Here is a 26,627-nt window from a genome sequence, read left to right on the forward strand (position 1 = left end):
AAAAACTTATTGAAGCAACTGATTAATTAGACTGAGTATTACAAAAAAAATTATTATATAATTGCAATTTATCATATCACTCTAAAGAATCACATAAAAAAAATAACTAAAACAAGACCCACTCATCACCAATGTGTGACAATAACAGAATGCAAAAAGAAATGGGATAAGTGTCTCCCCTTCTATTACTACTGGCTCATATGAAAATTTGAATCTGCTAGACTGTTTTTCATTGGGTTTGGTTTGCAATGGTGACTCCGGTTGATCGATCCTCATGAGCCAAAACATGGCCAAGAAGAGATGGTAAAAACATGTACTTTTGTATCATTACTATTGGTACAACCACCAAAGAGTAAAGAAGTAAAGAGGTGGAATTCTAGATATCTTATAGGGTTATTACAAAGCAGTGTGTGTTTTTACATTGCATATAATTTATCAATGGTTTCAAGTTCTTATATTACTAACCTGAGAAAAAAATGATACCGTTATGGAAAGTTATTTAATTAGTCAATTATGCATTAACTAAGTGAGCTATATGATAAATCGTAATAAATCACTTTGTTCGTCAGATGCGGATACTATAAATTGTTTGGATTATCAAGATTCAGACTAAATAAATTAAGAATGATGCAAAAAAAATTTCGCGTCATCGTTTGAGCTCAATAGAGACATGATAGTTGTGAGAAAGTGTTCCAACCATCTGAAGCAGCTCTTCAAACCATTGTTCATCATTAAAGTACTTATCTCCCAACCATATAACCATCTTCTTTAGTGTCATTGCGTTTCTCAGCACCAATTCCATGAACGAAGCCAAAAGTTTCGACGTTGCATCGTTACAACCCAACATCGAATAGATTTCTTTCCAGGTAGGAAACACCTCACATTTTGATGCCCAACATGTAACTGAATTCAAGCCTTGTGAGCCCAAATAGCGGTCCAAATACTTATCCTGTAGAGCATAAAAAGTGTTACTCGTAAGCATATATGTACTAGCACAGGTGATTTATACAAAATATATATCAATCCTAGATACTGTTCAGCCCAACAAGGAGAGTTAAAAAAAGACATGGTTCGTGCCTTTGTGAAATGTTCCAAGAGAATGAAAGAGGTTTCTGGTGAAAATACCATTATTGTATCGCGCGAGTATCTTGTGTCTACAGTAAGCTTCTTTAAACCAGGTGAATTTTGTAGTAACCTTGCTATACCAGGAATAACGCATTTTTCAAACATGGTTCGAAGAGTCAAAGTCTGGACCTTGAGCGTTGGGAAAGGAACACCACGGAGCTCAGCGAGAGATAGAATCTAGCAAAAACAATGAAATGGTTAGGCTAATTGATATAAATCTGTGCAGAGAAGAAAAAAACACTAACAAGATCCTGTGAGTTGATATTACAAGTTTTGTATATATATATATATATATGTATATGCATATTGGCGATTGGGCTTGAGACGTTCTTAAACAATGAAGCCTTGATTAATTTTCAAACAAACACAGTGAATGTTATAGCCTTTAACTAGAGAGAATGAAAGAAACATACTTGAAGAAGAGTTCCTCCAGAACCAAAAGTAAGCCTCTCTGCGTTTTGTAGTTGTGCTAGCATCTTAAGCACCATGGTCTGAAGAAAACCAGCCTCTTGAACAAAACCAGCTTTAGAAATGTGGTAGTTTTTTATGCAAATGCCAAGGTAAGCTTCGGCCAAAGAAGAGGAGACATCGATTAAAGTACATGGTTCCTCAGAGCCTATCAATTTCAAATAATGGATGTGCGGCGCTACAATCTCCATTGGCCCTGAACTCAGGTAGGTGCGATATATTTCCAATGTTCTCAGACTCGGTGATTTACTCAGATCAAGACGCTTAAGTAAACCAGCAAAGTGATGCAATTTCAAGCTTGCGAGCTTCGGACAGCCAGAGAGAATATTAGAAATGCAATCATCATAGAGATTACAACATGTCAATGTCAATATCCTCAGGGAACTCCAAGAAACTGTGCATCTTGGAATCATATAAAAATCATCCACTCTGAGTTTCGTTAAGGAGGAACTAAGATAGAACAAATCCGGAAAACGATAAGTGGCGCGACCATAGCGAGTACCGCGGATCAGAGTCAGCTTCTCCACATTGCGGGACACAGCGAACTCGACCCAGCTATCAATATCGGGTGCATCGGCATCATGGGTCATACGAAGACGGAAGCTCGTGATTTTCAGAGCCCTGTAGGAACTTAGGGTTCGGTCTATCCCTGGACCCGTCTTTTCAAAGTCGAGACAAGGTAATTCGGACCACGCATGCCTCCATCGTCTGGACAAGACACAAGTTCTGATGGCGAGATCGGTGGGAATAAAGGAGAGAATATGCTGGAGGACCTCATCAGGCATAGAGCTGATGAAATCTGCACCGTCGATGATTCGGTTAATTTTGCGGTGGCTGTTTATACGGCGTTGTCGACGGCGCCGTCTCCCTCGCCTTTTCGCCATGATAACTCTGATTTGCTGCAGATGTTTTAGCTAGGTTTTTTTTTTTTTATATATATATCACAAATTCACACGAACCAGTCTACTAATTATATATATATATATATCGACCTGTCCTTCTATTTGTACATATTTTTATTTTACAACATCTTATATGATCGCAAGAATCGCGACACGTCTTCAATCTATATAGATTAAATTTCCCCTAATTTGATACCTGTAATTTTTTTCCCACTTATATATAGACAAAAATATTGAGATAAATACAAAAATTTATAATGTTAACATAAAATATAGATAATTCCAATTTAAACAAAAACATACAATACTTACATTTTTCTTTTATAAAGACGGTAAAATAAGAAATTCTTTCATTCTCCAATTAATTAAAAATATATAAATCAATTTATTATCTTTTAAATAAAATAATAGTAAAAGGAAATTCATCCATTTTTATGTCAATTCAGAAAAAATAAAAAGCTAAAGATGATTCAAAATAGTAATCTAATTCATACAGAAAAATAAAATTCAATTCGTCGAAGTTTCACGTGTCAATTTCGATTATACGTAGTTACGTACGTGTAATTTTCTTCTTCTTCTTCTAATTAGATAACTAATATTTATTACAACAATTTAGAATACAAAACCTACATTCTCTCATCATAGACAATATCGAGTTCCCAATTTTTTTTTTTTTTGTGTATGTGTAATGTGTAGACGTAGGATGTGAATTCCCTAATAGCTAGGATCATGGAAAATGATGACAATCATTTAACAAAGATACGAACAACGTGCAATCCCAAAACGCTTTTTACATTTGAGAACAGCGAAAAAATGCTTGAAGATCCGTCCCATTAAAATTCTCGGTTTCCCAACTTTGTGCGTAGAATTTAGAATTTGATAAAATAATTAAGAAAAATTCTCATGTGTTTACCATTGGATCAGTACGTACATGAATCAATTTTTGGCTTTGGGTTATACGAATTTTGTTTTTCTTCTTAGTTCTTTTGATCTTGCGAGACAGTGTTGTAGAGGATCGTCCAATTTCATTCGATGCTGGAGCAGATCCACTTGCTCTGTTCGATGGAACCACCAGGTTAAAATTGTTTGTAACTGTTTTACTGCAGTTATGCTAATTATACTGATATAAAATTGCCTTTTTCTGATTATAAAATTGCATGGCTATTAAAAAATATATAATGATTTTTATTTTCAAAAACAATAATTCAAAAAATTTCAAATAGTATAAATCATGAATTTAATAATTTTTTTTTGTCGCAAACATGATATAAATAAAACAAGAATAATGAATGTTCAAAAAATAAAAATGTGAAATAATATTTTCTATTTTTTCACTAAGGAAATAGAAAATTAATGTAAGAGTCGGAAAAAAAAAGAAAATTAATGTAAGATTCAGGTTTGAATGGGCCTCATTTTTTCCCAACACACAAAGAGCAGATTCATGTTAGAATGGGCCTTTTCGCAAGCCCACAAAGAGCAGATTCATGTTCGAATGAGCCTTATCGGAAAGTCCACAAAGCCATCTTCTTAAATGCGTTCAGAGTCATCATCTTCTCTATTTGCGCGACTCTGTTTTCTGGTTTTTTTCTCAAAAACAGAGCAAGACGAAATGACTTTATATGAACAAGTTCTGGACTTATATAGTCAAGGAGAATTGTTAAGATCACTGGAGATGATACAAGAATCTCAGAGCTCTGTAAAAGATGAAGATTTCAATATTGATTTCTTGGAAGGTGACATTTTCTTGAGTATTGGGAACAATAGCGAAAGTCTCAAGAAGAAGGTGTTATTTCTGATTTCTTCAATGGAGTGCTTTCTTAGAATCGACATCTATCAATCTGCATATCCAATGGTTAAGTTGGCAGAAATTTTGGGGTCAGTCTCCTTCTACAAGAAAGCAATGAAGATTGCATCAGCAGGATTACAGAAAATTTCTTTGATTTCTGAAGGATTGGAGGAGAATGGGTTTCATTATGAGGAGCGTAAGAAACTGGAACTGTTGATCCAAGAGTCAAGGACCATCGTTGATTCCAAGACTCGCCTTCCTTGTCCTGTAAGCAATTGTGAAGAAGAAGTAGGAGTAATCAGGACAAGATTTTATGATCTCCTTGAATCACTGAAGGAGTCTTGGAAGGAGTCGAACGCAGACATCAAAAGGAGTTTCATGAGAGTAAGCACTCAAGAATTTAGAGTTTATGTGAAGATCCGATTTGGTGAAGAAGGAGAAGATGCTTTGGAGCAAGTTCTTACTCACGCAAAGAAAAACGAAAGGTGGAAGTTCTGGCTATGTAGAAGTTGTCCGAAGAAGTTCTCTACTTCCGAAGAATGTTCGAGTCATCTTGTTCAAGAACATGGTGCAGAATTTAAACCGTCTTCGAGAAATGATTTGGCCCAGAGGGTAAGTGACATCTGGGCTGGCAAGGTATCGGTTGGAGTTTGGAAACCAGTGGATGCAGAAGCTGCGGTTCAAATGATCAAGACAGATGCGAAAGTGTTCAAATACCAAGATGGATGGTGCAAAGAGTGGCCTTTAGCTGAAGATGAAGAGCGCAGTAGAGTACTCAATGGAATCCGATCGCTCCTTGTTTCGTTTTGTGACCAGAAAATCCTCTCAGAACGCATACGAGACAGGATGATGCATGCTGTGGCCAAGAGACTCGATGATCTTGACGTTTCCAAACAAACTCTTACCGATTGTCGCCTTTTGGAAACACCTAACAGTATCTGTTTTCTGAAATGTGATGAACTCAGTCAAATCTTCGACTTGCTAAGTGGCGTCAAGTGTAAGAGGCACGATGGCATAGATTTAGTCTGCAGCGCGGTGGACAGTTTCTGTGGAGGTACACGAGTGAGAGAAAAGATTGATTTTGACTTGAAGTTTTCATATATGCTTCTGGATAAAAGGCTTTTACAAGGGAATCTTGATGGGCGTTCCAATGATGAAGGGAAAATCAGTTTTACTTCTGATCCCAGTGTTCACTGTGCCAAAGCTCGTCCTGGTGGAGATGCTTTCTTGTCCTGGTTAGCCGATAACTCTTCAGGAGGAGATGAGAGATTTCAGTTTCCCAGAAATATCAAGGCACACAATCTGGATATTTGGAAGGCTGCTCTGAGAGCCATTCAGTTCACGTGTAGAACTTTGGGAACCAAATATGCAAAGAAAATGCAGTTACTTGGTTATGGTGCAGCCCTTAATGACGCCAAGGAGTTGTGTATTAGAAGCAATCTTCAGGAAGGTGAACAGAAATCTCTCCTACGCCGTAGATGTGAAGAGAGTGACGCTGGAAATTTGTTCTTGTGTGCAGTAGAAGATGTTCTCAGAGGAGCAAAGCGTCCTACATTTGATTTAGCAAAGCGTTCTACCACACATGATGATAGTGACAAGTCAGTGATGAACTCCATACAACTTCTGGAATCAGAGGTCAACAAGAAGGTCTTGTTTCTGATCTTAGTTTTGAATTAACAACAGGCTAAACATAAGAAAAAAGTGTTAATGTGTCTATTGATTTGCAGGTTACTCAAATGGATTCAAAGATTTTGGTGATTGAGAAGTCAAGGATTGATTTGCTCAAGGACCTCACCAGACTTTGTGTTTTTGACTACAGATGGTTTATACATCCACCACTTAAAGAATATGTGCTTGGTCAGATGGCAAATAGGTTTATTAGACATCCATAATAGTTTGTGAATCAAAGAAGGTTTGTTTTTGATTGATGTTTAAAAACAGTGATATGTTCTAGTTTGTGAATCAAATTGTGTGAATACCACCAGATTGTGAACTTGATCGTTATTGTATATACGCATGTTCTTGTATCCTCAATGACATATAATCAGATGTTGTTACATTCCATAGCAAGTGTTACATAAGATTACATGTGAAGGCCATCACCTATAACAACCTTATAAACCGGCCTCTATATGAATCTCTCTCTTCTTACACGTATCTACAGGCAGATCTTAAGCAATACTTTCATACTTAAGTCTGAAACCAATCCCAATAAAAAATAAAAAGACAGCTCGGGATCGGTCTATGATAGATAACTCACACGCCAATGCCGTTCTCGAGATTGTTTTCAGACCCTCTTTGATCTAGGTGGAGTCCCAGGGGCGAAAAGGGAGGCCTGGACTGGCTGAGCCATAGGATCAAATTTTTGGGAGGCGAGGTAAGTGAGTGCAGTGACAACATCAGCAATAAGAGGTCTTAGATTTGGCTGCTCTTGCACGCACATTGCTGCTACAGCGAGTGCTTGGTACAATCCTCGTGGAGGGTATTGACCTTGAATCATTGGATCAGCCATTTGAGAGAATTTCCTCCTGTCTTTAAACAGAGGCCTTGCCTGAAAACAGACCATTTCTTAGAAGGCAATTAGAAAACAGAAAACAAAGTTTGTTCAATTCTTTTTCTTACCCAAGCGACGAGATTCTGTTCTCCAGTAGATCTTGAATTGTCTATGGCTTTCCTACCGGTTATAATCTCCAAAAGAACCACCCCGAAGCTATAAACGTCTGATTTGAGTGTTAACTGGCCTGTCATTGCATATTCTGGGGCGCAGTATCCGTATGTTCCCATAACCCGAGTCGACACATGAGACTTGTCTCCCACTGGGCCAAGTTTAGCCAAGCCGAAGTCAGACAGCTTCGGATAGTAGTCATCGCCGAGCAAAATATTGGAGCACTTCAAATCTCGGTAAATCACTGGAGGCATGGTTTTGTCATGCAGATACTCCAGCCCTTTTGCAGCACCTGCAGCTATTTTCATTCTGGTGTTCCAATCAAGTGGCTGCTTGCCAGGTGAAATGTCTGGAAAAAGGTTGAAATTTAAAGGCTTTTATAGATCGTCCAAAAATGTATTCATAGGCATGTGATCTTAGAATGTTTATCATACCGTGCAAATGATCTTCCAGTGACCCTAGAGGCATGTACTCATACACCAGAAGCCTTTGATCTCCATCAGCACAATATCCAATTAGATTAACAAGATTCGGGTGGTGAAGAAGACTCAACATCAGAACCTCAACGAGGAATTCTCTGTTTCCTTGTAAACCATTATGATCAAGTTGCTTGATAGCCGCTGTCTGCAAAAGAAGAGCTTTCACTACTAATATATTTCAAAAGGTTAAAACAGGGATACCTAGAAAGAAAAATACGAACCTGGCTAGTGCTTGTTAAGTATCCTTTGTAAACTCTACCAAATCCTCCTTCCCCTATAAGGCATTCTTTTCTGAAGTTTCTAGTGGCGATAGCTAGCTCAGAGAATGTAAACGTTTGTGCCACAATGTTTTCAGACCCTTTGCTTTTTGATTCACTCTTGTCACTCACAGACGATTTGGCCTTGGATTTCTCTACCAAAGGTATAGCGAGATGAAGAAATGAATTAATCAGCACAAGCTAAGCACAACTGTCTCAAGAACAATGCTTTAACATCACAGGATCAACAAACCAAACAAATCAAAGTATCAGAATGTCATAAGAAACTAAGGATTATAATCTTCTAGAGTCAAGAATCAAACCATAATCCTTGAAGCCAAACAATCCCGTTCAGGCATTTACACTTAAACTACCGCATGACACAACCAAAATTGAGCTCAAGAAAAAGCAAATACCGAATGTGACTACGAAATTAGTAAAACAATCAGAAAATCAGCTTTATTTCGATTAAAAGTCAAGAAAATAGCTCACAATTTTAACAAGACTATTCCTCTGTAACAGTAAACCGGACATAAACATGCAAAAACGCATCATTTAGAGTAACGATTAACACAAGTGAAACAGAGCAAAAGTCGAAGCAGTCTGAAGCTACTGAAATCGAAGGGACAAAAATCTTTATTAAAAAAAAGTCAAAAACCCTAATCAGCATTAGCAAACGGTGGCTCAACGGAATCAGACAGCGCTAGTTGTGATAAAAGCTTACAACTTTCAGAAATTTTGGTAGATAAGGCTTGAGTTCATGGGAATCAAGGATGTAACTGAGCATCGGTCTATAGTGCATACCTGAAGTAGACAGAGAGCAATTCCTGTTGAGCTTCTCGTCACCGTTCCTCCTTGTCTTAGTCCTCCCGCTCGATTTCCCAGAACACGGGATCCAACCCATTAGCTTTCCGATCTTCTTCTTCTTCCAATGATTCTTCGTTTTGATTTGCGTTCGATGATCTCGAAAGCGAGAAAGCAAGAGAGAGACAAGCCCAGAACTTTGAAATGTAAATGAGCACGCCAATCGCTGGATTTTCGATTTTTTTAATTTCCGAGTTGGTTAAATATTATTATTTTCTTTCTAACTTGGTTTTAAATTTTTGTGAAACAAATTAATGTTTAACGGGTTTGACTTTGACAAATGAAAATTAATTTCTAGCAAGTATCAACTACTCATGAAATTTCAACACAAAAATGAAGAATAAAAGTTAACTATAGTCAGATACTCAGTTTTATTTTATTGAATAATTTTCATGAGTTATAAATAAAATATAACCTTTTGTAAATCGCAGTCATCATAATACATTTTTCGATTATCTGAATCTGAATAATAGAGAGAATGTTTGAAGAGATGAGCTAATCTCATACTAGAGAAATAATGGTGATACACAAATACGACACCGTATCATACTATGGCCCAAAAGCAAGCTTATACAAAAATATACAACAGTGGTTACTGTTTTACAAGTTTACAACATCTACAACTACATCCTCGAACTCATGAACCAAACCCTTCGTCCTAAATCCACAAACCAGACCATACAACGACGACAATAACAAACAATCAAATGTCGTCGTGTCATTGTTTCGTGGAATAATAGTATCAAAGAATCAGACTTTGAGGGTAAATAAAAATTGTTAAAACAGGTGATTGATAGATAGATTGATTGTTCCCAACAAAGACGATGAGAACGTTACTAATTTTTTTTGGGGAGGGGCTGAGAAGAGCCCGTTAGCTATCTTCGGCGTTTTTTATGTCGTTATCGTCTGTTGCAGCGGCTGTTTTACGGACAAATTGGCCACGGACACGAGGGCGTTGTTCTGCTAGTTTTTTCCGGCTTTGGTATCGTACCTGAGAAAATCAATCCTTTTTTTTGTGAATAAAGAAAAAACCAAAGCATCATTAAACGTGAAGGAAACTATCGGTTACACAGATCGTGGATTTATTTCGGTTACAGAGTTATAATCGTTGTGGAGGCCATCAATCTAAACCACATCTTTATGCATGCATATAAGCTGATTAAGCTCTTAACTGATTTTATTTTGTGAATCTTATGTGTTGAACAAAAAATATAAAACAGTCAAAAGCCTTAGGTTGATCCAGATAATACCTTCTTTCTGAAGCATCTCTCTTTTCTCTTCTGACGGAACTTTGTCAAAGCAGCTTCCCTTTGAGAGATCTTATTTTCGTCTGTCATATTACCGCTTCCACTTCCGCTTCCGCTACCATCGCCACTTCCACTTTTCCCAGCACCATTATCACTTCCCATATTCATCCCTCCAGCATTCACACCATTGCTGCTTCCATATGGGCCATTGCTTCCATGACCACTACCTGATACACTTCCATTCAGACTGTAATTCACTGTGTTGTTGTTACCTTCAATCGCCTCATTGTACACATTCGAGGATCCACTTTGTGGCGGTAACTTCCGCTCAGGGATGTGAACAAGATTATAGGACGATTGGTGATGATCACAAGGTAGAGGCTGAAACGATGAATGCTTGGCTGATGAAGATCCTGCTGAGCTTACTTTTGGAGCTCCTGGCGTTGTGAAAGCGTTGTTCTCAGTTGTGGAACTCATTTCAAAGTTATTACTACCGACACGTGAGTGATGATTATTGGGCAGACTATCGTTCATGTTTGAGTGACAATCACATGCCGCTTCAGTCTTTTTTATAAGATCTTGGCTATTATTATCATGAAGAGAATTGCTTCCCAAGTTCCCGCCAGAAAGCTTATGTGCATTTGAGGCTGGATTATACCTGTACAAGTCCAACAATCGATCTCATCCTTCTTCAAATACAACAATCTAATGGTTATATAACAAAAAGCAAACATAAATTTTGGCATTTGTTAATGGTTTTAAAAAAGTACCTTGAGAAAGCTGAACCCTCTGAACGTCTTAGCACATTCCGATCATCCCTAACTACTGTCCCATCATCTTTAAGTCCTCTATGCCTCTTTGAACTATGTTCCACTTGCATTGTCACTTCAGAAATTTTGACAGCAGCTTCACTTGTATCTAATATGTCGCAGTGTGTGTTAGGCGCCTTGGGTTCTCTGTTATCTTGAAGGTGGCTAGACATAGCGTTGAACCCCGAGCCTCCATCTTCATGCATTTGTTTACTTGAAGGGCTTTCGCTACTGAGGTCCAATGGTCCTTTTCCAACTTTCATTTTCCATTTACTAGAGCTTTTTTCAAATGAATTCTCCTGTCTCATAATGCCAGTAGTTTTAGTTAGGGGTTCATCTTTTGGCTCCAGTGCCAGATCCTGATTTCTACGAATACTAATCTCCAAATCTCTACCCATTGTGACATCTTCTGCAGAAATAAATGGGAAGTAACATTCAATATCATGTCTTTAAAGATAAGAATGGAAGAAACTGGGAGATCGCAGCTTCCTTTTCTTTACCAAATTTTTCATCCTGTTCTTGATTCTTCTTCTCAGCAAGTGCTGCAACCAAGTGATTACTGGGAACCTCGGGGTTGGAATGTACCACTTGTGCGCAGGTGCTATCAACTCGATCCCATGGAGATACTGTTCGTGGACTGTCATCAACCTCCACAGCTTTTTTCGTCCAAGAGCTCTGCAGAAAATATATATCAAAATAATTCTAAGTTCTGCAAAATAAAGCTTCTGTTTGCAAAATAAAACTTCGGAATGAACTAGCAATTTTCACCCAGATTATCACTGAAAAGTACTAAGTCAAACATCACTGAGTTCTAACATTGATTAGTTAAGCGCTTCCACCATTATTTAGAATCTGAGTGCACATGTGAAGTTCGATCATCCAACCCTACCATTTATGGGGAAGAAATTTCAAGAGGGCAATTTATCAAATAAAAATATTAGATTCTTAATCTTGCACACTTTTCTTACCTGCGTCCCACTCCCATCACTACTTCCATCACTAGCATTCAGGCCAATGCTCCCATTTTCATTCTCACCACTACTTCCTGAATCGTTGTCAGATTTTCTAATACTCTTTGATTTCACAGACTTTTGAGTTTGATGTGTTCCACTTTCACTCCCACTGCCGCTAGACTGTGAACAGGAAACAATCAAAGAGTAAATACTATGACTTTATCACCAGTTGTACATCAAATAGATCAAACAAATGCCAACCGTTTATCAGATATGAGTAAGCGACTTACACTTTGACATCTTCTCCAAACATGTTGCCAAAGGATTTTAAGCTCGTTTTTTCTTATCGGCTTAACGAGAAAGTCAACTGCTCCTTTTGATAAGCACTTAAAGACGAGCCCCATTGAGTCATGAGATGACATCACTGCAACAATAAGCTCACACGGGAATGTAGTTAAAAGCATCTACTTCCAACAGAAAGGAAGCTAGAGAAGAATCAACAAAGAGTGTAACTACTTAAAAAAAGTGCTTGATGTACAACGACAAGAGACAGAGAACTCACTGATGACAGGGATGTTCCGACGAGATTTGTGATTCAAAATCTTGCATAAGAGGCTGATACCAGATAAGTAAGGCATAACTACCTCCGTTAGCACAATATCAATATGATTGTTTAGATCTTCTAACACCTTCCAAGCTTGTACACCATTTGCAACCTCAACAACTGCCATGACAGAGATGATAATCAATCAGAAAACCAAGGAAGAAAAAGTTGCTTCTCATTATCCATTCGTGGTCCTAACCAACCACGAAAAAGTTGCAAAAATATTCATGCTAGCCAACCAACACTTGTTACTTAAGAACCATGTGTACAACAACGAAGACTGAAATTGCTATAGAATATAGATCAGCCTGAGGTCCTAGGCTTTGAAACTGACCTTCATAGCTACAATTACGAAGAAGCGCAGTAACGATATAACGAGTGCAGTCATCATTTTCAACTAGCAGAACTCTTATGGTTCTCACATGAAGAAACCTTTCCCAACAAACAGTAGCCGCTGTTTGTTGCGACTGTGGAATTTGCAGTCCAGCAGAGCCTTGCCCAGCCCCTGCACTCCCGTTCTTCACATCCAAAGTGTTTCCATTGGCTTTATCTTCTCCACTATGCCTCTCTGTCCGACTCTCAATCCTCTCGAAATTCGTTTCTCCAGTTTTTGGATCAGTGATTGGGTAACGCGAACCCTCACCGTCCTCATTAACATTCATCACACCAACTCTACTTCGCTGAGTTCAGATGATCAAAGTATTAATACACTTAAATGCTTCTCTTCAAGTAGAATGGTCTCGGGGAAAACAACTCCAAGAAGACAACAGTAAGGACCTAAATAATCCAATAGGGCCATTGTTAAATTCAAAACACAGGCAGAAACCCTAATTTTTGTAAATGCCAAAGCTAGAATTGTTATACTCGACCAATAACTCAGATTAACAGAACAACGAGTTGAAGACCACGAAATTTGAAACCACCAAGCTAATCAAGTAAGTTCGTTGCAGAATCATCAAATCGAAAAACCTAATCTCGACTAATCACAACAAATCAAAGACCAAACAAAACAATCTGAATTCCAAACGGGAACTAATCATACAATAAGAAAATCCTACAAAGAAGAATCGAGCTCCTAAAGTAGCATCAATCACCTCTTCAACCAGAATAAAATGGATCCAGCAGAAAGCAGCTAACGGTTGGGAAAGAGAAACATAGACTCAAAACGACATCATAATCAAGAAAAGGCAAGCAAATACACAAGAATCGAAGCTTCTCAGCTTCAGAGAGAACAAATATAAAGGAGAGTGAACAATTTGATTATGAGGTTTTTCTGTCTCCCAGAGAGTGGAAATCGGAGACGACCATAAGCCACCGATTTTTTTTTTTCCGGAGATAGATAGATATTAGAAAGATTGTCGCGGAAAAAAAAAAGAAATATTAAAAATACAAAATCTGACGTGTACAAAATTAGAGGTCCCGAACGTTTGATAAGACCCACGTCAGATCGGATATTTCCACATCACGTTATTGGCAAGGATTGCTGACGTGGACGATATCAAAAACAGTCGTTCCGAAGGCTACTGGCAGATCTGAGATTTTACAGAGTTGACACGTGGAATTGAGGGAAGGAAACGCCAAATTTTAGCTCATCCGGACCGTCGATTAGATTTTGGCGGAAGAGATGGGCGTTAAAAGATTTTATAGATTTTGGGCTCATGATTTGGGCCGTAAAATAGAATTATTTTTAAGTAGAAAGCCTTTCTATGCCGAATAAAATAAATTTTAAAAAGACAGAAACGTCGACAGCAGGGTTCGAACCTGCGCGGGCGAAGCCCAATAGATTTCAAGTCTATCTCCTTAACCACTCGGACATATCGACATTTTGTCATAATTACAATATCTTATACTAATAAAAGTTGAAGCTAAATACATTTTAAGGTGTCCACATAAGATTTAAAAAGGCAATTTTATTCGTCCACATCAACATTCAAGATTAAAGAAAGTTTACAAATTCTAATATTATTGTTGAATAAGTAAATTAAGAAAGTTTACAAATTCTAATATTATTGTTGAGTAAAAAAATTATGTATAAATTTTTTATTGGTCCAGATCAACACTGAAAATTAAAAAATTTCCAAATTCTATTATTATTTTTAAAAATTATTAAAAATAAATAAATTATACATAAAATTCATATTAATAATAAAAAACTAAAATTTTAAATTTTAAATTTAAATTAAACATATACACACATATTTAGAGACTCTTACATTAGCATTTTCATATAACTATGTAATTTTTAAGTTTTATTTTTCTGTGTGTGCAACCATGTCAAATAAACAAAAAAAAAATATATATAGTTAGGTTTTACTAAAAAAATGAATCATTACAACATAAATGAACTAACTTGACTAAATTATATGTTTTACTATTAGCTAAATTACAAAGAATATAATAAAAGGAGATATAAACAAAGTCACTACAAACCGTTTTAATATTGAAAAAAAACCGTAAAATCTCCAAAGCTTGGCCAAAGAATTTGAGAAGAATGATAAATTTCAAGCAATCCGAGAAACATGTCAAGTGATTAATACTCGACACTTTTGAAAAAGAAGCACTGAAAATAGAGAAAGAGGTCCCGTCATTAAGTCGAAAGAGACTGAGTATTCGAGCTAGATTTTTGAAATAACATAGCATCTGATAAGGTTTTAACAACCTAAACTTAACCACAAAGATAACAATTAGCTGACCAAACACCATCCGAATACATTTGGTAAGCCTCAAAACAATGAGGAGATACCAAAATCACTTGCAGCAACGGCCTCGTGTGGAATCTTCCAGCTTTGATTTCTAAATCTATTATTGATAAAAGTTAAAGCTATATGTCTCTAAGAATGTCCACATATGATTTCAAATTTAATTTATTGGTCCACATCAATATTTAAAATTAAGACAATTTTCAAATTTTAAAATTATATTATTAACAAAAAAATATATTTATTGAAAAAAATTAAAGCTATATGCCTCTAAAGACATTCTCAAAAGATTTAAAAGATCAATTTTATTAGTCCACATCAATAACTAAAATTAAAAAAAATCTAAATAATAAAATTATATTGTTAATACAAAAATATAGGAAAAATTGTTAATTAAAATTATTCTATTATTAATAACAGTTAAAGCTATATTATTTTCAAAGTATCCACATCAGCATTTAAAATTTTAATTTTATTCGTATATATCAAAATTTTAAATTATAAAAAGTTTTCTAATTCTAATATTATGGTTAAGAAAATAAACTAAAAAATAAGTTAAATCTCTAGAAATAACAAAAATCAACATGATATTAAAATCTCAATTATCACTGTTTAAGTTACAAATTTAATTTATTATCTATCAAAAAATATATGCTACTTATACAAGTTTAAGATATTTGATTTTAAGAATTTTCACGTAAAATTTTAAATAACTAATAATTATTATTTATATTCATCTAAATTTTTTTCACATATGCAAAACATATTTCCAAATAATTTCATGTAAAATATTATGGGAAAATGATCAAAAAATTACATTTTGTATATTCGACTTGGAATTGCAGTAGATTAATGTAGAAGATCTTAGTTTTGAGTTGCTCAATTGGTTATTTCATTGTTATAAATTTGTATGGATTAAATTGTATAATTAGAAAAAACTGAGAATGAATATGATGAAACTGAATATAATCATATAAAAATTATTTAAATAAATAAATATGATAAAAACAGATATAACAAGAATAAAAATGAACATGAAGAAAAGAGATGAAATATTAATTTTTATTGTTTTATTGTTTTAATTATTTTTAAAGAACACATATATAATTGGAATAAAAGTGAAAATGATAAAAACAATTATCTTCTTGATTTTAACAAAAAGTGAATGTATAACATTTTATCATCATGTCAATACTATGTTTAAAAAGTAACATTAGATTAATTTATAAAAAAAAAATTAGTTGGTTTGGTTATATTAACTTATAAGTTTTTAACTAAATAATATGTTTTTGAAATATACATATTGTATATAGATTTAAGAAAGAAAAAAAACTCGTTAAAACCTCACTATTTACATAAATATTATTAAATTAACATCATAATATTATTAATATATTATTAAAATACTAACATATAAAATTTATATCTTAATAAATATAATTGATTGCATATAATTTTTATCAACCTAATACGCGTGGATTGCAAAATCTAGTATTAATTATACAACCTCTTATTATTAATATATCTCTCACTCAATCTGCCCTAGAAATGGACCTTCACGAGATACGTTGACCTAAGGAGTAAATTTTCCCGCCATCGTTAGTACCAGTACTCTCTCGGCCGCCGCGTCTCCCTCGCCGTCGCCGTCTAGAAATGGCGGATAAGAAGAAGCGCAAGCGATCTAAAGATGACCAAGCTGAGGATCTTCCTTTCAAAAACATTCTGGAATCAGATGACGTTATTCTGCAGCTTCTCAAATCCTATATTTCTTCTTCTTTATCAGCCGCCGCCGCCGGAGGTAGCGGTGCCTCCTCGTCGTCCTCATCGAAACCATTAACCCTAGCCGACCTCTCTCTCTCATCTTCCTGCCGTGAAGTCGCAGATCTCTCCCTCTCCTCCGTGCAGACAGCTATAGAGACAGTCATCGTTCAAATTACCCGTTCCATCCTCGCCGGCGATGGATTCTCCTTCAGCGTGCCCTCACGCGCCGCCTCGAACCAGCTCTATGTCCCTGAGCTCGACCGCATAGTGCTAAAAGACAAATCTACCCTCCGTCCCTTTGCCTCCGTTTCTTCTGTCAGGAAAACCACCATCACCACTCGCATCCTCGCCCTTATCCACCAACTATGCCTCAGAAACATACACGTCACCAAGCGTGATCTCTTCTACACCGACGTTAAGCTTTTCCAGGTAAGTTCCTTTGTTTTCAGTTTTCACATTGAGATTTGATACTTTGTTCCCATAAGAAAGATATTCACTTTTCGATCCAGTTCTTGTTGGATCTTCGAATCGACAGAAGTTTCAATTCGGAACCTTGATGAATTTCAGGACCAGACACAGAGTGATGCGGTGTTGGATGATGTCTCGTGTATGCTCGGCTGCACAAGGTCAAGCCTCAATGTAATTGCAGCAGAGAAAGGTGTGGTGGTGGGAAGGCTCATATTCAGTGACAATGGGGACATGATAGATTGCACAAAGATGGGAATGGGTGGGAAAGCCATTCCACCAAACATCGATCGGGTCGGAGATATGCAGAGCGATGCTATGTTCATACTCCTAGTTGAAAAAGATGCTGCTTATATAAGGTTAGCTGAAGACAGATTCTATAACCGGTTCCCCTGTATCATCGTCACTGCAAAAGGCCAGCCTGATGTAGCCACAAGGTTATTCTTGAGGAAAATGAAAATGGAGCTTAAGCTTCCCGTGCTTGCCTTGGTGGATAGTGACCCTTATGGGTTGAAGATCTTGTCTGTCTATGGATGCGGGTCGAAGAACATGTCTTACGATAGTGCAAACTTGACTACACCTGATATTAAATGGCTTGGAATCAGGCCAAGTGATTTGGATAAGTATAAGATACCTGAACAGTGTAGGTTGCCAATGACTGAGCAGGATATTAAGACCGGAAAGGATATGCTCGAAGAGGATTTCGTGAAGAAGAATCCCGGGTGGGTCGAGGAACTCAACCTGATGGTGAAAACAAAGCAGAAGGCTGAGATTCAGGCGTTGAGTTCTTTTGGTTTCCAGTATTTATCAGAAGTTTACTTGCCCCTGAAACTGCAGCAGCAGGATTGGCTCTGATCATCATGTTGCTGTCTTACTGTTCAACTAGAGACCAACAAGTGTATGCTACAAAATTACGATCATGTAATTGCCTGTTCACTAGAATTTGAGTTATTTTGCAGTTATCGATTTTTGGTTTTATTTATGTGTTGAACTGGGAAAATATCTGTAAGCTGATTTACCTTAAGATACAGAGGAAATAAAAGAAAACTCTTTGTTTATTTTAAAAGGAACACAATATGTGCATCTGAGGTGTTGTGCAATCTTTCACCACTATTGTCTTCTATTTAGTTTGAAACTTGCATAGAATACACAGATGATTAGTTATGTACCAGTCAGGATCGGCTACTTTTTGCGCTGCAGCCACTGGTGCAAAGACGCCTTTGTAACCATCAACCTCTCAAGAATTGCAGGTCTCCTCGTTGAGGATATACCAACAATCGACTTGGTGTTCTCTGAGGTAAGCTCTATACCTTGGTCTGCATCATCCACACATCGTGCATCCAGTGTTATATCTAGCACATGTCTATGTCCAGCAGGAAGTACCACAAGAGACAATTCATCTTTAAGGAGCTGTACTAGCACATCTTTTACAGCAATCTCTTGCTTTCCTGGATCGATATTTGCTTCACCGGTTCCTAGGATGATCAACAAATCATCTGTTACAACATCACCTGCAAGAGGGAGATTCCGTTATTTACAAGTGTGCCTTTTAGTCTGTGTTGGTATATAAGTCAAAAACACGTGATTTCGTCAGACTTTTTGCCTGTGAAATGGAAACCGAGTCAAAACAGCAAATGCAAGAGAGAGGGTGTATTGGTGTACGTGTGTATTAATCTTACCTCGGATATAGTCTTCCTTGATCATCCGCAAAACTGCTAGAACAACAAGTCGAGCCTCAACCTATAATTGGATGCAGATGTTTGACACGAGCATATGCTTCAGGAGTTGGACTGATAGGATTATAAGCGCCTAACATATTTAATTTCTCATCATCATTAGCTTACCTTGGTAAGTCCTTGAAGGTCAATTGCAAGGTTTCCAGCTGTTCTTTCTTGCAAGTGTGTAGCTACTTTTTCAATGAGTAGACTTACAGGTCTCCCTAAGTTAGTACCTTCCTGGTCGCTTGTTTTAATTTGGCTTTGACTGTTTTCTTGTATGACTCCTTCGCACCACTCCTCAATAAGTTCTTTGAGAAAGTGATCGTTAGGTTTATACCTGCAGTATTGTGGCTATGCTTGTGAGCAAATATATTTCCACTTATCTGAGGATGCAGAACCACCAAGACGAGAAACATATATAGACCATCAAACTTGATTGCACTTACCCTGCTTTTCGCATGTCCTGATATATAGCTAAGCATTGCCGCACTTCAAGTAAAGAACCATATTTGCTTCGTGCTTTAAGAAGCGTATTATAGGTCACCTGAGAAACAACATTCTGGGCTGAGAAATGCTGAAATCAATCGAGAAACTGCTTTCCTTTCCTAGCTAAATGAGGTCCGTACTAATAGCTTCAGGACTTTATATGCACAATTTTGTTACACACTCTTAATTTCACTCTGCTGATTCTCCCTACGGTTGAGTGGTCGAATCATTTTATTGAGGGTAAAAGTATACAGCATTTAACAGAACTTTATATCTGGAAGAAGCTAGTAGATGAAAGGGACAAAATGCAATAAAGCCATTCGACCATGAGCATTACCCAGTTTGGCTTTATCTGATATCTCCTCATCTCCTCGAACAAAGAAAATGCCAACTTTAAACTTTTATTTTCTGCGCAAATCTGAAAGATAGCATGCTGAATCTTCACACCTCTGAGTTGAGAAATAACTAAGAACGAAGCAGAAACGTCAGCACCACTAAGAGAGAGATTAATACCTTGATAGCTGTTGTATAGGCAACAACATCAGGTCTGGTTCCAGCGGAATGCATAGTTCTCAAAATCTGTGCTGGAAGAAGAATGTCTATCAGGGAACTTATCAAATATCTGCATAAATCCCATAAATGATACTTTGAACGGATCCGAAAGCTTATAAACTGAAGCAGGAGATGTATGATCACCTTACTGTCATTTCTATGTATTAGGAAAGATATCTGAAGGAATTATTTCAAAAAAATCAAGAGAAAAGTTGACTCACCCCTACAGCACCTTCTACATCGCCTGAACCTCCACATATATCGATCAAAGTCGACCATGTTATTTGATTAGGTGCAAGACCTAGGCTCCTCATTTCGTCCATCAATTCTTTTCCTCGATAGTAATCGGTACCACAGGCTTTTAGGAGTATATTATATGTCGCTGTTGTTGGCTTGAAGAAAAATCTATTTGAAGCTTGGATATAAGGTGAAGAATTGGTATTCACCAAAGACCCGTTACCATGATTTTTCAGTTTATTTGGGCTGAAAATGCTACCTTTACCAGTTATATCATCTGCATATAAGGCTTCCTTATCTGAGCTTCCCTTCCAAGATTGAAAAAGACGAAAAGCTCGGTCAAACTGGCAAGCTTCAACGCAAGCATGCAGTAGGATGTTGAAACATTGAGAATTAGGCTCACAACCAGATGCAAGCATTTCTTCAAATAGGTGATTTGCCTGCTCTACTAGACCTGCGTTGGCACATGCGCTGATTAACGATGACCATGTATGAGTATTAGGGGTTACACCAACAGATTGCATATCCTCTTTGACTTTTAGAGCCATTTTCCACATCTTTGCGTCTGCGAAAACCTGATCTCGAAGCATTATTTAGAGACTCAAAGAGATACAAAAGCAAAATATTGGTAGCCTTAGTTTCCCAAACATGCCAGTTTTGTACCTTTATAATAGTACAATATGTAAAGGCGTCCAACTTCAACAGTCCAGAAGATTCCATTCGCTTTGCTTCTTTGTATATGTCCTGGGCGAGATCAACCCGTCCAGCCAGGCAACATGTTTTCAGCAGTATATTGTAGGATGTCATGTCAGCTGTAACATCAAGTTTCTGCCCATGACATGTAGAGTTTGAAGGTCAGTCAATACGCACTCCTAAATCTGAAAGTTTTAGGGTAGACTAAACCAACATCAACATAGCACTTAACAATTCGATAAATTATCCAGAACAGTTCACCTACTCATATCTTTTCTCTTAATACATATAGTGTTATCAAGAGATAGATGAAAGAACATACCTGCATATTCTTGTATACTTTTAGTGTGTACCCAAGATCATGGGAATTAACATTCATTAGACTGTTCATAACATAAATGTTTGGCTTAATGTTTTCTTTGAGAAGATCCTGCCACAAGATTTTGAGTTAACGACAAATCTCAAATGCAGGATGGCAGACAAAAGTGAACTTATTGGTTTACTCAAAAGATACTTATGCAAAGCATGTAGTATAATCAGGGTATTACCTCATATATATACCTCGATTTAACGTAATCCCCACATAAGCCACAAACATCTATCATAGTGCGGTATATATACATGTTAGGATTGTCTAAAATCTGTTTGCAGGCTTCATATGCTGTCAATACAGAGACCATATCTCCTTTCTTTCCGAAACCATGGATAATTCTACAAAGCAATAACTCTGTATGGGGCAAAAGACATGCATATCTGCATTGTATATTTATCAAATCGTCATGGCTCAAAATGCTTTGCGAACAAACAGAAGTACAGTTACATTCTGCATTCAGGACAGTAAGGGAGAGCAACAAGCCTTACCTAATAGCTAATTGCGGATTGGAAATGTCAACACAAATCTTTACGACATCAAACGGGTCCACAAGCTCTTTGATTTTGAATCTGAAACCTGGAGTAAGCACCAGCCGCTCGAGTCAGAAGTCAAAAATCTGGCCTAAAAACAGTGTAAGAGCAAGATTTATTACCCGCGAGTATCTCCATAAGGTCAATAGCTTTCTCCACTTGCACAGAGTTAGCCATTGCGCGAAAGTGTTTCCTCATAAGTTTCACAGACGATTCATCGACGAGGTCCAGTGGAGCAATCCCTACCTTCTCAATCCTTTGCAAGGTGTAAACCACGCTCTCAATCTTTCCTTGTCGAAGATTCAACGATATTCCTTTCGATAAGAGATCAGAATCAACCATCGAAGCGAAACGTGCCACATTAGCTCCGGACTCTGCAGCCAAGGTCTCGGCGATGAGGGCCACGTCTTGAATTCGGCCGTCCTCGGCGAGCTTCGAGGCGAAATCAGCGTAATACTCTACAGAGCCGTCTGGAATCCATCTCACGGCGTCAGAGAAGTGGCTTGAGAGAGCATTCGCCGAGGAAACTGAAGCAGGAGAAGATGTGTGTTGCTGTGGCAGCGACGGCAGTTGCTTGGTGAGAGAAGAAGTGGATTTAAGTTTTCGGTTGAGCTCCGGTGCGGTGGCGTAACAGCGACGGTGGTGAGGATTGGTTATGACGGAGGAGGAGCCAAAGACGATGACAAGGTCCCTCATTCCTCGCCCACGGTTGGGATCATCATCATCATTGTGACTCACTCTTTCTCGGTTTTTATTTTTATTTTTTCAATTATTTTCCAATGTAAAAAAATCCGGGACTTGTGAATGGATTGGATTTGAAAGGCTATTCTTACAACTTCCGTACCGGACCGGATTTGTGGTAATACAATGCACCGGTTAGACTAACCCGATTTGGTACGGTGATGACACAAATGTTTATTTGGATCGGTAAAAGTTAGGCCAAACATTTTGTGACTGGTGTCAAATGTTTATGAGCGTGACTGGTGTCAAATGTTTATGAGCGTGACTGGTGTCAAATGTTTATGAGCAAACGTAATACTCTAACATACAAAAACCTTCAAACGTAAAAGTTAGGCCAAACATTTTGTGCAGGAACTATCAAAAAAAGAATGTTGGTATCAAATTCATGCAACTACAGGAATACTAGATATTAAATAATAATTGACTTTTAACATTGGTACACTACTAGAATTTGCGGTTGTTTTAATATTTAGAGGAAAAAAAATGAAAACCACATGCTCTCAATTGTTTCCTTCAAGAAATAAGTTTTCCAAGGGATTAATTCGGTTTTATATAGAAGACTTGGTCATATATTCTTCTTCTTTCTTGTTCCTTTCAAGTTTTTTTCTTTTTGCATCCTAATTTGAGGAAAGAATCGGAATAAACATCGACACATGAACTGTATAGCACGTGATTAGTTTGAAGCTCACATCGAAAGGACAAAAAAAAAAAAGAAGAAGACTGATTTTAAAAATTGATGAATGAATATAAAAAGAAAAGGGAAAAAAAATGGATGGCCTCAAATTCGAAGCGAACCGTCACCACATATTTACACCAACTTCCTGCCCGCCATGTGGATATTGTCATTTCTCCCTCTCTCTCTATCTCTCTATCTCTCTATCTCTCTATCTCTCTATCTCTCTCTCTGTTGTGCTATCTCTCTGAACGATCGCTATCTTCAAAATACACTGATGACCTCGTCGCCGTCAAACAATCCGGTGGTCGCTGAAGATAAACCGACGGAAACGTCCACAGTTCTTACAGAGACTACAACGACGGTGGCTTCTTCATCGATGGAAGCTGCAGAAGCTCCGGAGAAGAAGGTGAGGAAAGCTTACACGATCACCAAGTCCAGAGAGAGTTGGACAGAAGGAGAGCACGATAAGTTTCTGGAAGCTCTTCAATTGTAAAACTACTGGCTCTATTTCTCACTTTTTTTCTTCTTCGAGATGGGATTTGATTTACCGATTTTGTGTGTTTAGAACTCCCGTCGTAGCTGAATTTGCGTAATTTTGCTTCATTTCTGATTTTCTGCTTAACACACTTATCAGAGAAGGACTTTGTATGTTAGGTACTTGCGTACAAAGTTCTGACCTTTACGGTTTGTTAATCTGGCCTTTTGGGATAAAATATCATGTGAGGATAATATAGTGAAATAGAGTTTCATCAGATCAAGGTTTGGTTATATATTAGATCATCTGGAGTTTTGCCTAAGGTTCAGATGAATGTTAAATGGAATTTTTGCAGAAGCTACAGTGGGCTCTTTTGATTGTAGATCAGATAGACCAGAGTTTCAGGTAATATCTGATGAAAGTTTTCTCTTTCATAAAACCAACCTATAGGTTATCTTCTTAGGTTGCCCGTTGCCCAAAATGTTTCGATAGAGAACTTAGCAACTGGTTTTGCATTATAAATGGGCTTTTGCAAAAGCCAGTGTCTTTATTCAGACACTTTGTTGCTGATACTACTGGCCTCTGGCAATTTTCTTACGTCCTTAGGTTTGATCGTGACTGGAAAAAAATTGAAGATTTTGTTGGTTCAAAGACAGTAATTCAGGTTTGAAATCAGCTGCTTTTCCATTTTGGTTAATACATTGGCATGTTTCCCCACCCAATTTATCCTCTGCCTACTTGATTTACTACAGATCAGGAGCCATGCTCAGAAATACTTTTTAAAGGTCCAGAAAAACGGGACTTTAGCACACGTACCACCCCCTAGGCCTAAGCGCAAAGCTGCTCATCCTTATCCTCAAAAGGCATCCAAGAATGGTTAGATCTATTACAAATACAAAAGTACTTTGTTTGGAGAGAGGACGTATCACATGTATTCAATCTGAATTCTGAACTCAAACTCAATTTTGCAGCTCAAATGTCGCTTCACGTTTCCATGGCTTTTCCTACTCAAATGAATAATGTGCCAGGATATGCATCATGGGATGATGACACCTCTGCATTGCTAAACATAGCCGTTAGCGGGGTGATTCTACCAGAAGATGAAGTTGGTACTCTTTGTGGAGGAGAAGGCATGATTCTCATATGCACTCGATCTATTTTGTATTTTGCTTGCTCCATCTGATGAAGGTTCATATGCTAAATGCAGCTTACAATGTTATTGTTTCAGTTGCTATTGAATCGAATGGCACAACAAGTGCGAGTAGTCCTTCAGCATCTGGTATAGGAAGCTCAAGCAGGACACAATCAGATTGCAAGGATTTAAGACCGGCGAATCAAGCTCCCTCAATGCACGGTGGTTATCCTAACAATTGCGGGACTGTCTCTGAGTTTCCAGTTTATGGTGGACACTGTTCTTATGGTTTTTCTTGCAGGTCTTCCTGATTTTGCTGAAGTTTATAACTTCATTGGGAGTGTCTTTGATCCTGACAGCAAAGGCCGCATGAAAAAGCTCAAGGAAATGGATCCTATAAATTTCGAAACTGTAAGTTAGAGCTTGCTTGCTTGCCTTTAGGTTATAATTTATGTGTGTGTGTGTGTGTGTTAGTGGTATATCTATCATTTCATCATTAGGCGTCTACTAGAACTACGCAACCATAATCTGGCGTTGTGGTGTTTTCCCTTCCATTAATCTAACTTGTACAAGTACTGGTTTTATCCTCTTAAACAGCTGAATCTAATAAAGGTTGCATCTATAGATTTTGTTTCAAAGTTTGATTGGTACCATGATTCTATGGAGATGTTCGCCAAATAATGGGGCTTTATAACCTCGGCTCATTTTTTCTAAGTGTCCTGGTACCTATTCGTAGCTGTCAGTGATTGTTCTATTTACAGTACCTTTCACTAATCGCAGTATGTCTCGCAGGTTCTGCTATTGATGAGAAACCTCACAGTGAACTTGTCAAACCCTGACTTCGAACCTGCTGTAAGTATTAAGTTTATCATAATATCCATGCTGGCTGGGCTATGAGACATCTTTTCGTGTTAGTACATAGAGTGAATCTCGCCCACGTAACGTAACACATTTGTTGACTATGTTCCTTCAAGTTTAAACTTGGGCTAAACTGTTAGAAAATAGTCTATTCTGCTTTAAACTATCCAAATGATTAAATGATGATTGTTGTGCTTTGTGGGATATATATAGAAACATCAACTGCGGACTTGTGGATCGATTCCTTGCAACAGATGTAATCTAATCTTGAAATAGTCTGAATACTTTGATGCTGCAGAGGAAGGTCCTGAACACTTGAGCTCGTAGCTGTTAGTGCGGGATCCCTGGTCAAGAACCAAACAAGTGATATATCTTCTCAGGAGGACTACTTGCTCACAACAACTGTCTATCAGTTATCAAGTAAGTGTTGTTTTGTATCTCATTCTTCCGACATTAATATAACTAGATCTAATCTCAGCTCAGCTGCTATAATCCTGATCACAGTTCTCTTAAGGTTTCGGGTAAGAGTTTATCTGATCTCTCTACATTTGGTGGATTGTATCAGATGCTGTTAACGGTTGTTGTCTGAGGAGAACATAACTGAACAAGAGGGGAATATGGCAGTTTCGGTCAGAACCAGTTCGGTGAATGGTTATATATATTTTGTCAATGTGTGTGTATGTAGTAGAAAAATGGTTACCAATTGGGTTTTCTTTTTGATACCTATTTGTTCATGCGTTTTGTAATTTGTAGTCTCTTTCGCACTTTCTGCGATTGGATTTTTTTTGTGGGTCATCTACTGAAACCAAAGGCAATGTAACAAGTAGCAGTTACCACTAAACCCACAAGTGAAGTGAGGTACATAGTTCTGTTGTATTGTATTTCAGTAAGTGTATTCTGTATCAACCATCAACTTCCATATTTCTCGAGCATTTCTATCTAATGTATTCCAACATCCGGTTAACAATAATCGGGAAGAATTTCATTAAGCCGGTCTTTAGAACCTTTTGGCCTGCACAGAAGACTTGTAAAAAGTTCGGCTTTTTTCTTTTTTGGCCCACTGATCCACCGT

General features: G+C 37.4%; 7 protein-coding genes and 1 non-coding gene across 11 annotated transcripts; 3 read left to right on the forward strand and 5 right to left on the reverse strand.

The window, feature by feature from the left end:
* Positions 1-566: 566 nt before the first annotated feature.
* On the reverse strand, positions 567-2,483 carry LOC18019109 (putative F-box/LRR-repeat protein At5g02700). The gene is made up of 3 exons (XM_006398668.2): positions 1,539-2,483; positions 1,126-1,302; positions 567-949 (listed from the first exon to the last, which is right to left on the reverse strand). Exons 1-3 carry the CDS (start codon positions 2,475-2,477, stop codon positions 647-649), a joined length of 1,419 nt encoding a protein of 472 aa, XP_006398731.1. The 5' UTR covers positions 2,478-2,483; the 3' UTR covers positions 567-646.
* Positions 2,484-4,167: 1,684 nt separating this feature from the next.
* On the forward strand, positions 4,168-6,173 carry LOC18019111. The gene is made up of 2 exons (XM_024156143.1): positions 4,168-5,928; positions 6,009-6,173. Exons 1-2 carry the CDS (start codon positions 4,168-4,170, stop codon positions 6,171-6,173), a joined length of 1,926 nt encoding a protein of 641 aa, XP_024011911.1.
* Positions 6,174-6,303: 130 nt separating this feature from the next.
* Positions 6,304-8,712, reverse strand: LOC18019112 (probable serine/threonine-protein kinase PBL7). The gene is made up of 5 exons (XM_006398670.2): positions 8,487-8,712; positions 7,647-7,837; positions 7,381-7,570; positions 6,904-7,295; positions 6,304-6,832 (listed from the first exon to the last, which is right to left on the reverse strand). Exons 1-5 carry the CDS (start codon positions 8,584-8,586, stop codon positions 6,569-6,571), a joined length of 1,137 nt encoding a protein of 378 aa, XP_006398733.1. The 5' UTR covers positions 8,587-8,712; the 3' UTR covers positions 6,304-6,568.
* Positions 8,713-9,093: 381 nt separating this feature from the next.
* On the reverse strand, positions 9,094-13,487 carry LOC18019113 (two-component response regulator-like APRR7). Of its 3 annotated transcripts, none has more exons than XM_024155767.1 (9): positions 13,254-13,487; positions 12,494-12,839; positions 12,118-12,279; positions 11,846-11,979; positions 11,571-11,735; positions 11,103-11,277; positions 10,564-11,011; positions 9,797-10,451; positions 9,094-9,537 (listed from the first exon to the last, which is right to left on the reverse strand). In XM_024155767.1, exons 2-9 carry the CDS (start codon positions 12,819-12,821, stop codon positions 9,418-9,420), a joined length of 2,187 nt encoding a protein of 728 aa, XP_024011535.1. In that variant the 5' UTR covers positions 12,822-12,839; positions 13,254-13,487; the 3' UTR covers positions 9,094-9,417. The 3 variants fall into 3 exon arrangements, with proteins under 3 accessions (XP_024011535.1, XP_006398735.1, XP_006398737.1); XM_006398672.2 differs by having other exon boundaries at positions 10,564-11,008; positions 12,494-12,936; XM_006398674.2 differs by having other exon boundaries at positions 12,494-12,936.
* Positions 13,488-13,899: 412 nt separating this feature from the next.
* On the reverse strand, positions 13,900-13,981 carry TRNAS-UGA. Its single transcript has one exon. It is a non-coding gene; the product is annotated as a tRNA-Ser (tRNA).
* A 2,406-nt stretch (positions 13,982-16,387) lies between these two features.
* Positions 16,388-18,129, forward strand: LOC18019114 (DNA topoisomerase 6 subunit A). The gene is made up of 2 exons (XM_006398675.2): positions 16,388-17,048; positions 17,187-18,129. Exons 1-2 carry the CDS (start codon positions 16,512-16,514, stop codon positions 17,937-17,939), a joined length of 1,290 nt encoding a protein of 429 aa, XP_006398738.1. The 5' UTR covers positions 16,388-16,511; the 3' UTR covers positions 17,940-18,129.
* On the reverse strand, positions 18,128-22,411 carry LOC18019115 (pentatricopeptide repeat-containing protein At5g02830, chloroplastic). The gene is made up of 12 exons (XM_006398676.2): positions 21,796-22,411; positions 21,632-21,719; positions 21,319-21,523; positions 21,093-21,200; positions 20,741-20,905; positions 20,062-20,652; positions 19,802-19,867; positions 19,626-19,706; positions 19,249-19,346; positions 18,929-19,139; positions 18,764-18,824; positions 18,128-18,595 (listed from the first exon to the last, which is right to left on the reverse strand). Exons 1-12 carry the CDS (start codon positions 22,367-22,369, stop codon positions 18,267-18,269), a joined length of 2,577 nt encoding a protein of 858 aa, XP_006398739.1. The 5' UTR covers positions 22,370-22,411; the 3' UTR covers positions 18,128-18,266.
* An 863-nt stretch (positions 22,412-23,274) lies between these two features.
* Positions 23,275-26,476, forward strand: LOC18019116 (protein REVEILLE 4). 2 transcript variants are annotated; one of them, XM_006398678.2, is made up of 9 exons: positions 23,275-23,579; positions 24,172-24,229; positions 24,318-24,441; positions 24,537-24,695; positions 24,794-24,919; positions 24,999-25,108; positions 25,490-25,549; positions 25,832-25,975; positions 26,121-26,476. In XM_006398678.2, exons 1-8 carry the CDS (start codon positions 23,365-23,367, stop codon positions 25,880-25,882), a joined length of 903 nt encoding a protein of 300 aa, XP_006398741.2. In that variant the 5' UTR covers positions 23,275-23,364; the 3' UTR covers positions 25,883-25,975; positions 26,121-26,476. The 2 variants fall into 2 exon arrangements, with proteins under 2 accessions (XP_006398741.2, XP_024012210.1); XM_024156442.1 differs by having other exon boundaries at positions 25,854-25,975.
* Positions 26,477-26,627: the final 151 nt, after the last annotated feature.

This window comes from Eutrema salsugineum, unplaced genomic scaffold, assembly GCF_000478725.1.
Source record: "Eutrema salsugineum unplaced genomic scaffold, Eutsalg1_0 scaffold_2, whole genome shotgun sequence".
Classification (NCBI taxonomy): Eukaryota; Viridiplantae; Streptophyta; class Magnoliopsida; order Brassicales; family Brassicaceae; genus Eutrema; species Eutrema salsugineum.

Bases quoted from the DNA above. Each gene is read 5' to 3' on its own strand.
- LOC18019109 (XM_006398668.2), bottom strand. From the start codon at position 2,477: ATGGCGAAAAGGCGAGGGAGACGGCGCCGTCGACAACGCCGTATAAAC. The intron at 1,303-1,538 runs GTATGTTTCTTT...TGTTTTTGCTAG, and splicing joins CTGGAGGAACTCTTCTTCAA to ATTCTATCTCTCGCTGAGCT. The intron at 950-1,125 runs GTATTTTCACCA...TATGCTCTACAG, and splicing joins ACTCGCGCGATACAATAATG to GATAAGTATTTGGACCGCTA.
- LOC18019113 (XM_024155767.1), bottom strand. From the start codon at position 12,821: ATGAATGTTAATGAGGACGGTGAGGGTTCGCGTTACCCAATCACTGAT. The intron at 11,012-11,102 runs GTAAAGAAAAGG...TTATTTCTGCAG, and splicing joins AGAACAGGATGAAAAATTTG to AAGATGTCACAATGGGTAGA. The intron at 9,538-9,796 runs GTATTATCTGGA...TGATTTTCTCAG, and splicing joins AGAGATGCTTCAGAAAGAAG to GTACGATACCAAAGCCGGAA.
- LOC18019115 (XM_006398676.2), bottom strand. From the start codon at position 22,369: ATGAGGGACCTTGTCATCGTCTTTGGCTCCTCCTCCGTCATAACCAAT. The intron at 19,140-19,248 runs GTAAGTGCAATC...ACAATACTGCAG, and splicing joins CAGGACATGCGAAAAGCAGG to GTATAAACCTAACGATCACT. The intron at 18,596-18,763 runs GTAAGATTAATA...TCCCTCTTGCAG, and splicing joins CAAGGAAGACTATATCCGAG to GTGATGTTGTAACAGATGAT.
- LOC18019111 (XM_024156143.1), top strand. From the start codon at position 4,168: ATGATACAAGAATCTCAGAGCTCTGTAAAAGATGAAGATTTCAATATT. The intron at 5,929-6,008 runs GTCTTGTTTCTG...ATTGATTTGCAG, and splicing joins AATCAGAGGTCAACAAGAAG to GTTACTCAAATGGATTCAAA.
- LOC18019116 (XM_006398678.2), top strand. From the start codon at position 23,365: ATGACCTCGTCGCCGTCAAACAATCCGGTGGTCGCTGAAGATAAACCG. The intron at 24,230-24,317 runs GTTTGAAATCAG...GATTTACTACAG, and splicing joins GTTCAAAGACAGTAATTCAG to ATCAGGAGCCATGCTCAGAA. The intron at 25,109-25,489 runs GTAAGTTAGAGC...TATGTCTCGCAG, and splicing joins ATCCTATAAATTTCGAAACT to GTTCTGCTATTGATGAGAAA.
- LOC18019114 (XM_006398675.2), top strand. From the start codon at position 16,512: ATGGCGGATAAGAAGAAGCGCAAGCGATCTAAAGATGACCAAGCTGAG. The intron at 17,049-17,186 runs GTAAGTTCCTTT...GATGAATTTCAG, and splicing joins CCGACGTTAAGCTTTTCCAG to GACCAGACACAGAGTGATGC.
- LOC18019112 (XM_006398670.2), bottom strand. From the start codon at position 8,586: ATGGGTTGGATCCCGTGTTCTGGGAAATCGAGCGGGAGGACTAAGACA. The intron at 7,838-8,486 runs GTATGCACTATA...TACCTTTGGTAG, and splicing joins TTGCTCTCTGTCTACTTCAG to AGAAATCCAAGGCCAAATCG. The intron at 6,833-6,903 runs GTAAGAAAAAGA...GTCTGTTTTCAG, and splicing joins AACAGAATCTCGTCGCTTGG to GCAAGGCCTCTGTTTAAAGA.